This window comes from Brettanomyces bruxellensis, chromosome 9 (assembly GCF_011074885.1).
Source record: "Brettanomyces bruxellensis chromosome 9, complete sequence".
Taxonomy (NCBI): domain Eukaryota; kingdom Fungi; phylum Ascomycota; class Pichiomycetes; order Pichiales; family Pichiaceae; genus Brettanomyces; species Brettanomyces bruxellensis.
In genome coordinates, this window is record NC_054690.1 from 3,093,895 (window position 1) to 3,104,879 (window position 10,985).

Below are 10,985 nucleotides of genomic sequence, written 5' to 3' on the forward strand. Positions count from 1 at the left end.
AAACTCCTCGAATCCCGCTTGTGAGAAAATAGGGCAGAGTTGGTTTTCATTTTTTCACGGATAAAAAATCTCTCTTGATCTCGTTTGAACAACTTAGGTGTAAAGTCAAAAAGATTATTCCTTGATCCAAGTGCAATATTTGATAGTATTACGCAAACTTATCCGAACATCGTTATAGTTGTGCTCTACTTTTTTTTTTTTTTTTTAGCGGCCGGGCCTGTGATTATAATCTCCAACCTGGTTTGGAACTTTCAAACTCTAGAGATTGAACAAGGTATAATTAAACTTTCCATAGTTAGCAAAGAAGAAAATATTGGGTTAACTATTAATGAAGGTTACACAAAAGCTTGAAGGTGCTCATAATGATGAGCGGAGTCCCGCCTCATTTTCATTCGAGTTCTTTACCCCAAAAACATCACAAGGTGTTCAAAACTTATATGATAGGATGGATAGGATGTATAATCTTAATCCGTTATTTATTGATATCACCTGGAATGCTGGAGGACGTTTGGGAACTTTGACCGCTGAGATGGTTAATGTTACAACAACAGTTTTGGGCTTAGAGACATGTATGCATCTAACATGTACCAATATGGGATTAGAGAAAATTGATGCAGCCTTAGACTCCGCATATAAATGTGGTTGCGAAAATATATTGGCTCTTCGTGGAGATCCGCCTTTAGATGGATCTGAGTCAACTGGTGTTTTCCGTTATGCAAAGGACTTAATTAAACACATTAAGTCGAAGTATGGCGATCATTTTTGCATCGGTATCGCTGCTTATCCAGAAGGGCATCCCGAAGAACATGACATTTCGAAAACGATCAAGTATTTAAAGGAGAAGCAAGATGCCGGTGGAGACTTTATTATGACACAAATGTTTTACGATGTTGACATATTCATTGAATGGTGCAAGAAGTGCCGTGCATCAGGTATTACAATTCCAATTATACCTGGAATTATGCCTATATCTACCTATGCTTCATTTCTACGGAGAGCTCAATGGTGTGAAATTCATGTTCCGGATCATTTTTTGAAAAGACTTGAACCAATTAAAGAGGATGATTCAAAGGTTCGTGAGGAAGGTGTTAAATTGGTCGCTGAGATGTGTAGAAAACTCCTAGAGTCAGGTTATATAAACCATCTACATTTTTACACAATGAATCTTGAAAAGTCCACAGTTATGCTGTTGAAACAGTTAGGCTTAGTTTCAAAGCAGCAGGTTGTGGGAATGGACACAAAACCATGGAGGCGTTCTTTAAACCCTACTAGATCAGATGAGAATGTCCGTCCGATTTTTTGGCAAAATAGGAAGTTTTCTTATATACAAAGGACAGCAGATTGGGATGAATTTCCAAATGGAAGATGGGGCGATTCGCGATCTCCAGCGTTCGGATCTATAGAGTTGTGCGATCATGAATTGATTCGACACAGTCCAAAAAAAGCACTTAACTTGTGGGGAACCCCATCCACCATAGGTGAGCTTTCGTCATTGATTATCAAATATCTTCAGGGAAAGTTAAGTTGTTTGCCATGGTCTGATGGTAAAGTAACGAGCGAGATAGATTTAATTAAGGATGCTTTAATTGATTTAAATAGTCGGGGGGTAATCACTATAAACTCGCAACCTTCAATTAACTGCTGTCCCTCTGCAGACAAGGTTCATGGATGGGGTCCGAAGAATGGATTTGTCTATCAGAAGCAATATCTCGAATTTCTGGTTCCTACGACAAGTGTTAACTTTATCACAAACAAAATCAATGAAACCAACAGGGATGCCGGGTACAGCGTCCTGTCATATTATTCGATTAACTCAAGAGGACTACTTTGCAGTAATGTTCAAAGTTCTAGTGCAATTAATGCAGTTACTTGGGGATGCTTCCCAGGTGAAGAAATCACCCAGCCAACGATTGTTGAGAAGATTTCTTTTATTGCGTGGAAAGATGAATTCTTCAGCATTCTGAAAAAATGGATTTCTCTTTTCAAAAAGGATCATGACGTCGAAGGAGGGAAATCCATCGCACTGATTGAAATGTTGATCAGAGATTATACGCTAATGAACATAGTAGATAACGATTACGTTGCAGAACCGAACACTAGAATTTTTTCTGTCCTCAAGGCCACTTTCCCACTAAAGCAATAATAAAAGGGAATCTTTTAGAATGTTAAATGTTACGCATAAGGACTTCAACATCAACTGTTAATTATCCTTAATGGCATGCCAGAAAGCGGATTGCTTTCAATTCGACAGACTGAGAAGAAATGTTTATTTAATGACTTATTCAACTATTTTCATGCGCATTCACTTATTTTTCTTTTCGTACGTGCCTTACTACTGCCATTCATGTGCTTGCTTTAAAATATTTCGCACATATGATCTTTTTTACCCGTGAATATTCAACTATGTATTTTATAATCAAGGGCCACTTGCTCAACCCAGGCCCAACCATAAACGTTTTTGCTAGCTTTGAAGAAATGTAATTGAAACATCCGTATTTTTGCACCATGGCGATATTGAATTATTGGAGAAAAAATGTACTTATCTAGCAGGTACAGTATTACAAAAAGATAGTCATCATATGTTTTATTTTCATCTGCAAAAAGCAGATTATTATAAAAAAGAACGGCCATTCAAAGTTTCACCAATATATCATGAGTTTTCTTCCACCATTTCCATGTAAATAAATTTCCGCCATAGTTCACCAGCCTCCAGTATTATATTTTCAATATCTCTGTTAGATTTCTTCACATAATGATTCTTATGGCCGTTTGCATTTTCTTCAGCTGATACAAACGAGCGAATCTCTGACGTTTTTAAAGATGAGAGACGACTGAACAGCTGAATGATTTCAAATTGATCAAGTTCCATTATAGTAAACTCTTTAGACTTCAGGAATGCCAAAGAAATAAAAACAATTTGAATATGTGGATCAATAACAGAAAATGGCAACTGAATAAATCGTTCTGAAACTCGATCACTTCTATCCTCTAATGATAGGGTAGAAAACGTCGCAGTATGATTATCGCCAACAGAAACTTGATTCAACAGCGTAATTAATGAGGATGATTTTCGAGAACCACGCGAACGTCGACCTTTACCACTTGATAGCGTACTCACATCTTGATGACCGTTATTTATAACAGAATCATCAGCATTCAGATACCAAAAAAGATCTGGACCTAGAAGAGCAATCTGATCATCTGTTAGATTATTAAGGTATGGTATATCTCTTTCAAAATGATGACAATTTATTCGAAAACCAAGAAGCATATCCCATGTTCTTCCACGATCATAACGCGACCACTCTTTTGATCCGCAGTATTTCAGCCACCATAATATCCAATCACCTTTCAAACAATCTTCATCTGAAAGATAGCTGTATAATTCCGGCATAAGTTTTCTCATCCCAAAAAAAAAGAAGGAGACACGATCCTCTATAGTTCCCCCAAATTTCGGAAGTTCCTCCAACTTCTGATTTGATTTTCGGTTCTTATTCTGACTGTAACCCTGGAATTCAATTCCAGTAGATGTTGGACGCCCTCTTTCAGATGGATCTGGAGAATGAAGAATTACCAAAACAAGTCTTTCGAATATTTCAGAAAAGCTCATGGGTCTGAAAGGGTCCTTTGGTACATCACCACTAATCTGAGAGGAATTAGTACCATCTGATGTTAAGCTTGCATTTCCTAAGCTCGAAATGGACCTCGGAGACCCGGATATCACTGGTGTAGTTTCCATGGTTGATGAATTGCTTGAGTACTCTTTATTGTACGATTCACAGCGTTCGAAGTAGCTATCGTTAACATTTCGTAATTTTGTACCGTTTTTTGCAATATCATCACGACCACAAAGGACAAATTCAGAGCCAATTAAAGGAGGCACCCACTCCGCTAATCCAAACGCAATCCATGTAAGACCAGAACTGTACTTCAAAATTGAGCCCCATTTATTTAGAAATTTTAGAATGGCGTGTTTTATCGTAGAAAATATCTTTTCCTGTAACTGGTACAGTTCTTTTATTTCCGGTGTCATTTTAGCAGATTTAAATTTTTCAGAATTCCGCACATACTTCTTCATATCAAAATCTATTTCCTTTGAAATGTCAGCACTCTTACCTGTATCCTTCGTGTTTGTTTTCTCTCCACTTTCATCCTCACTATCATTCAAGCAAAACGACGAGGAATCAAATCTTACGTTTCGACCATTTAAATTTGTCCCTTGATTACTGCCTTCCTTTTTATTATCTTTGTTATCGCTGTGATATTCTTCTTCCTCCTTTTCTTCATCGGCTTCATTGTCTTCGTCGTCTTCGTCGAAATCTGGTTCTATATATGGATGTTGAACATATGGATGATATTTTAATAAAACCGGCCATATTTTGTATCTCAAAGACGGTGGGAGGCCTCTTTGACGAGCCAGCATAGCCAATCCTGAAATATTTCTTTGCTCATATAAATCTTCACACAATTCCAAAAGTTCCGGAACTTCCGACACCGGTGGCCTACCTTTGTATTTGGGCATCCTATGTCCAGGTACACCGTCTATTTCTGAGCTGATATTAGAATTTGATTTTTGAAGTGGAGATACGTCAAGTTCCTCAGGTGATGAAGCCTGCCCCAATGTGCAAGGAGAAGAGTTGACATTCGACAAGGTTACCTGTTCTGATAATGAAGTCATATTGAATTAATGATCACGTAAACCTTGGTCTATGTGCAATGTAAATTGGTTAACACAGACAATTCAATATTTGCCCTAGAATATTTCTTATGAAAGGAGCGTATTTTCCTAATGACAGAATTCAAGTTCCTAGTTCATACTCAAACAAATTTATATGCAAATAAAACAAATTGGGGAATTTATATATTAAAATACAATGTTGAATAGTCCAATACCTTAAATAAAGATAGACTCCAATATTTGATGCCTAAGCATAGAAACTGAAGAGTTTTGAGAAACGATATAAATCGTCCGATCTCTGGAAATTGAAGACTAAGGTCCAAGGACATGATTAAATAAAAAAAAATAAAAACTGGGGGAGGAACAGTCTCAAGACGCTAAGGTTTTAAACAATGCCGATGCAAAGGAAAAATTTTCCCTTTATCAATTTTTTTTTCTTTTTCTCAGAGAGCTCCTACCCACACGTCCTTTACTCAATAAGGGGTAACCAAATTATTATGCAAGCAGAATCTCGCAATACGTATTTTAACTTCTCTTTCATCTCTGGCAGCATTGCAAGAAATATATATAGTAATAGTTGAACACATTAATGAGGAATCAGCTACATGTGATTCCAAAAAAAATTAAAAAGGAAAGTTTAAGTGCTATTTAGTCAATAAATGAACTAGCAAGCTGGCATTCTCTGATGCATTTATCACCAGGGTTCAAAGAAAAGCCAATAAAATCATTTAAGCTTCGAACATATGGAACAAGTGTGGACTACTAAAACTGAATACGTTTTTTAATTGTCGTGTGCATGTAAGGGAAATACCTTTTTTTTTTAGAATAACATAAATGGACCGGAAGTGTAGTCATTTTGGTCGCCCTCACCATCGCGGGATTCACCAAAAGCCTCAGAAAAAAAAATAACAAATACTTTTTATTTTATGGATTTCCTCTCCGATTCTCCCGAAATCCGGACCAAATCTCAAATTACGGAGTAGTCTGTCAGTTAGTTTTGTCAATCGAGGAAAGGAGAAAAAAAACTGTTTTTTGAAGCTAACATTACATTAGCATCCTTACACGTGATTCCTTCTAACTTTTTCCCTTTCTTCTTTTTTTATTGAGCTGAGCAAAAATTAGTTTCATTTTCAAAACTTAAAACCTATTTTTATTAGCAAAAGGAAAGGTAAGAAATGGTTTGATATTATAGGATTTTATGACAGAGATGATTTGTTCACTTTCGGGAGAACCAACAATTCAACCTGCTCTTTCACTTAAGTCTAAGAAGGTATTCGATAAGAAGCTTATACGGGAATATGTCCAGCAAAATGGTAAGGATCCTATGACAGGAGAATCGATGACTTTATCGGACATTATTCCTATCGAAATATCTGCTTCCGATATTATTAAAGGCCCTAGAAAATCAAATCAGGATTCAATACCTTCAATGCTTGCAATGTTTCAAAATGAATGGGACGCTTTAACTTTGGAATTATTTGACCTTCGCAAGCAGGTTACAGAGCTAAAAAAAGAGCTAAGCTTAGCATTATATCGTCAAGATGCAGCTGTTAATGTTGCAACTGCGGCTATTAAAGAAAAGAATGAGGCTCGGAAGGCTTTACAGCAACTAGCAATGAATATTGGCTCCGGTAATGATACCATAATACAGAACTCCGTAAAGGAAAAGAGCGAAATTTCCTCAGAACTTAACGAGGAACATATTTCATCAATAAAAAGGGAACAAAACAATCTATTTGTGCTACACAAATCGCATAAGTTAAAGCCCCCTTTTACATTAAATATATCCGCCGAACTTTCTTTTCTCGCGAGATCGAGTTTTCCTGTTTCTTCTTCAACTCATCTTTTTTCTTACAACGAGAACGATAACTCTCTGTTACTATTATCTAATAAGGATAAGAGTGGTATTATTCTATCTTTAAATGAAGAAAAGTCTGGCCTCAAAAGTACGGTGCATTTCGTTTCACCAGATGCAACTAACATAGTTGGTGTTGCTTATTTAAGTAACAAATCATCAGGTACATCTGAATCCGCTATTTTAGTGTATGATAATACCATCGCTAAAATTTCTAAGAGTGACGGCAGTATACACAAATTTTTATCTCTTTCGGAAAATATCATAGCTATTGCTGTCCACCCAAGTCTACCGGTTTTGATTTCTATCGCACAGAAGTGTTTCTACATTTACTATGAAAAAGAATTGATCTATCGATCATCGAATCTTTCAAACTCTGCCTACAAATGTGTCGCCTTACATAATGACGGAGTATTAGCTGCTTTTGGTAAGGCAGATGCTTCTGTGGAAATATTTGATATTTGCGAACATAGATCTCTGTTGACAATTATGCCTCCAGTTCCTTCTGAGAAGGTTAGCCAACTTTATTTTGCATTAAATGGCTACTGGCTTTTGATTAAATATGGAAACTCTCTTGTTGGTATTTATGATCTGAGAAAAGGCAAGTTTGAATTTTTGCTTCATTTTCCGGCAAATTCCCCGTCCACTCCCGTTGCGATGGATCCCTCATCCCGAATACTAATATTAGGTCCTTGTTACGCTATATATGAAAAGAAGACAAAGCAGTGGTCTCTTCCAAAAAGTTTGTCCAACCTCGATGAAACGAATGGTCAGGATTCCTCGTTGATTTTCACCGGGATATCTGGAGGCTGTTATTCGGTTATTATTATTTCCGGGAAAAAATTGATACCGGGACAATTATCCTTGGATAAATGAAATGAGGTCGACATTTAGTTGTGTTGTGTACATGCATTTATATATAATGTGCACGATTGTGTGTGTAATTTTATTCAGATAAGGAATAGCCTTATGAATTGTAATAGAAAGAATCGTGATTTTTTAATTATATCTAATATAGTTAAGTAAATTATTGTGCTACTGAATGCCAAGAACGAGTTGAATGCAGAAATAGAAATTTAAGGATCCGAAAAAATTCTGAAAAAAGTTTCGTGTACGTGAAGTGAAAAGCCATACGTACGATAATACTCTGCGCTTTTCCTTGGAAGGGTCACCACTGATTCCGATCAAATATCCTCTAGCAAAAGGTCTACATTGAAGTAGAATTATTACTAAATATATATAGCGTTTATCCTGAATTTTTATACGGGGTTGCACGTACGATAAGCTGGTTTTAAGGCAAATAGAAGGTGGTAATAACGAAAGAAGCAAGGCGGTACGTGAAAAAGTTGTTTATCGGAATACCGGAGGGAGGCTTTCTGTTGCTTGGAAGTTATGTTTGGGATAAAAAAGGGTATCAGGCATCTCAAGAATATTCCTAGGATATCGATTAATAAATATTCGTATTGCGAAAATTTAATAAAGGATGCAACTGATGGCAACAACATTGGCCCGACGAGTTTGGAACTCAACGAACTTTCGCATCTCTCGTTTCGCCCGAAATGTTTATTGATAATAAGTAAGAGACTTGCGAAACGGCTGGAAAGCAGGAATTCAGTTCAAGTGTTAAAGTGTCTAACGGTAATTTACTTCTTACTTCAGGCAGGCTCCGGGGAATTCATCAAATGGGCGAATACGCAGAAATATCTTGTTCGAAGCTTGCTGGAATATCAGGCTAACGCAAAAAAAAATAAAAAGAAATTAAATCTAAGCTCAAATATTAGGGAAAAGGCAAGAGAAGTATCGAGGCTTCTTGATAATAAAGACATTTTGTTGGCGAAAAGAGAAGAATTCAAACATATAAGGCTTAGTATGAAATTGCCAACACCTAGATCATCTTTAGATGCTCCACCTTCACAATCATTACTATCGCCGAATAGCATCTCAGAGTCCGGAGTTTTTGATAAGTTTTATAAAAGGAGAGCACGTTCGTTGGACATTAACAGCAGGCATGACATCCTTCAAAATATTGAGAACGCTTATGGTCAAAACAGTGAGAATATGTCTGCGCTCAGCGCCAGTCATTACCCAAAATTCTCTCGAAATCTGAAGAGACCAGAACTGGGTAATATTTTAGAAATAGATGAGGATGAAAGCACCCAAAAATTCACTTAAACGCACTGTATAATAACGATAATTACGATAATAACAATAATAATAATAATAAGGATAGTTACACTCGTGGTAAGGGTAGTTCGACTACGAAGATCACAATTGTGCAACATATGAGACAGCAACTAAGCATTGTTTAAGAATAATGATAATCGAAAGTCTGTCGTTATGATGATAATATCAATTAGGAAAGGAAGCAGATCGAGCCTGTATAATAATTGTCCGGAAAGTATTAGTTGACTTCCGTCTTCACCATTTCGAATAACTTTCTGTGCCAATTATACTGGTACTATAAATCCTGAGGTGGCATATAATCGCTTCATACAATTATTTTTCAGTTGCCCATTTTGGGTTTCGTCGTATCCCCAATGCAAATGTGACTTTCCAAATAGTGTCCGGTGATTTAAGTGCTGGTTTATTCGCGACCAACTTGCACATATTTTTTTAGTGATATTCTGGCTATTTTTTTGCATGACATTGACAGCGGAATGCTTAACACCGAATGCGGCTGTGCCCAAAAAAAAATAAAAAAAAATACTGAGTAAAAAAAGACTATCATATCATCATCTATCAACAAAACAATAAAGTTGTTGACTGTGTTGCCTGTGTATGAGAAATATGGGATGACTATCAGGAACCAAATTTTGCAAGGTTGTTCTTAGAAGCATTTTTGATGTTTTCAGAATTAGTGCAACTGTACGGTACAAAATTTCTGTTTCGCTCAATCTTTGACCCCTCGAGAATCCTAAAGCCTTCTTAGAATATTGATTGATGAGGTAAAAAAGATAACGCCATCCACACAATGCTGATTTAGAATTTCTTAGAAATGGCTGGAATTAATTTTCGATGGTATTGTATTCTTCTTTGACCTATTAGGGAAACGTTCCTTTTTGCCCTCATAATATTTTTGTTATTTTTTTCTGTTTCGGCCACTGCAAATAAATACTTCACTTTTTGCAGATGTAGAAGGAAACCGCTTAATTTCGTGTAATAATATGACCTTCATCGAACTTGAAATTTTGTTTATTATTTAATAAATACATAATCTTACCATATCTGTAAGAAATTTTGGAGTTATACATCGAATTTGGGGAATAGCATAATGCAAATTTTTGTTAAGACATTGACAGGAAAGACGATCACACTAGAAGTTGAGTCTTCGGACACGATCGATAATGTTAAGCAAAAGATTCAGGACAAGGAAGGTATTCCTCCGGATCAACAGAGATTAATTTTTGCGGGTAAGCAATTAGAAGACGGAAGGACATTGTCGGATTACAATATTCAAAAGGAGTCGACTCTTCACTTGGTTCTTAGATTGAGAGGTGGTATGCAAATATTTGTGAAGACATTGACGGGAAAGACGATCACACTAGAAGTTGAGTCTTCGGACACGATCGATAATGTTAAGCAAAAGATTCAGGACAAGGAAGGTATTCCTCCGGATCAACAGAGATTAATTTTTGCGGGTAAGCAATTAGAAGACGGAAGGACACTATCGGATTACAATATTCAAAAGGAGTCGACTCTTCACTTGGTTCTTAGATTGAGAGGTGGTATGCAAATATTTGTGAAGACATTGACGGGAAAGACGATCACACTAGAAGTTGAGTCTTCGGACACGATCGATAATGTTAAGCAAAAGATTCAGGACAAGGAAGGTATTCCTCCGGATCAACAGAGATTAATTTTTGCGGGTAAGCAATTAGAAGACGGAAGGACACTATCGGATTACAATATTCAAAAGGAGTCGACTCTTCACTTGGTTCTTAGATTGAGAGGTGGTATGCAAATATTTGTGAAGACATTGACGGGAAAGACGATCACACTAGAAGTTGAGTCTTCGGACACGATCGATAATGTTAAGCAAAAGATTCAGGACAAGGAAGGTATTCCTCCGGATCAACAGAGATTAATTTTTGCGGGTAAGCAATTAGAAGACGGAAGGACAYTRTCGGATTACAATATTCAAAAGGAGTCGACTCTTCACTTGGTTCTTAGATTGAGAGGTGGTATGCAAATATTTGTGAAGACATTGACGGGAAAGACGATCACACTAGAAGTTGAGTCTTCGGACACGATCGATAATGTTAAGCAAAAGATTCAGGACAAGGAAGGTATTCCTCCGGATCAACAGAGATTAATTTTTGCGGGTAAGCAATTAGAAGACGGAAGGACACTATCGGATTACAATATTCAAAAGGAGTCGACTCTTCACTTGGTTCTTAGATTGAGAGGTGGTATGCAAATATTTGTGAAGACATTGACGGGAAAGACGATCAC

At 36.8% G+C, this 10,985-nt stretch overlaps 4 protein-coding genes across 4 annotated transcripts; 3 read left to right on the forward strand and 1 right to left on the reverse strand.

Annotated features, from left to right (window-relative positions):
• Positions 1–328: 328 nt before the first annotated feature.
• Positions 329–2,143, forward strand: BRETT_003148 (uncharacterized protein; the record flags this gene model as incomplete). Its single annotated transcript, XM_041281661.1, has 1 exon — positions 329–2,143. The coding sequence occupies one exon, from the start codon at positions 329–331 to the stop codon at positions 2,141–2,143; it is 1,815 nt and encodes a 604-aa protein (XP_041139452.1).
• A 507-nt stretch (positions 2,144–2,650) lies between these two features.
• Positions 2,651–4,678, reverse strand: BRETT_003149 (uncharacterized protein; the record flags this gene model as incomplete). The annotated part of the gene is made up of 1 exon (XM_041281662.1): positions 2,651–4,678. One exon carries the CDS (start codon positions 4,676–4,678, stop codon positions 2,651–2,653), a length of 2,028 nt encoding a protein of 675 aa, XP_041139453.1.
• Positions 4,679–5,885: 1,207 nt separating this feature from the next.
• BRETT_003150 (uncharacterized protein) lies at positions 5,886–7,409 on the forward strand (the record flags this gene model as incomplete). Its single annotated transcript, XM_041281663.1, has 1 exon — positions 5,886–7,409. The coding sequence occupies one exon, from the start codon at positions 5,886–5,888 to the stop codon at positions 7,407–7,409; it is 1,524 nt and encodes a 507-aa protein (XP_041139454.1).
• Positions 7,410–7,925: 516 nt separating this feature from the next.
• Positions 7,926–8,705, forward strand: BRETT_003151 (uncharacterized protein; the record flags this gene model as incomplete). Its single annotated transcript, XM_041281664.1, has 1 exon — positions 7,926–8,705. The coding sequence occupies one exon, from the start codon at positions 7,926–7,928 to the stop codon at positions 8,703–8,705; it is 780 nt and encodes a 259-aa protein (XP_041139455.1).
• Positions 8,706–10,985: the final 2,280 nt, after the last annotated feature.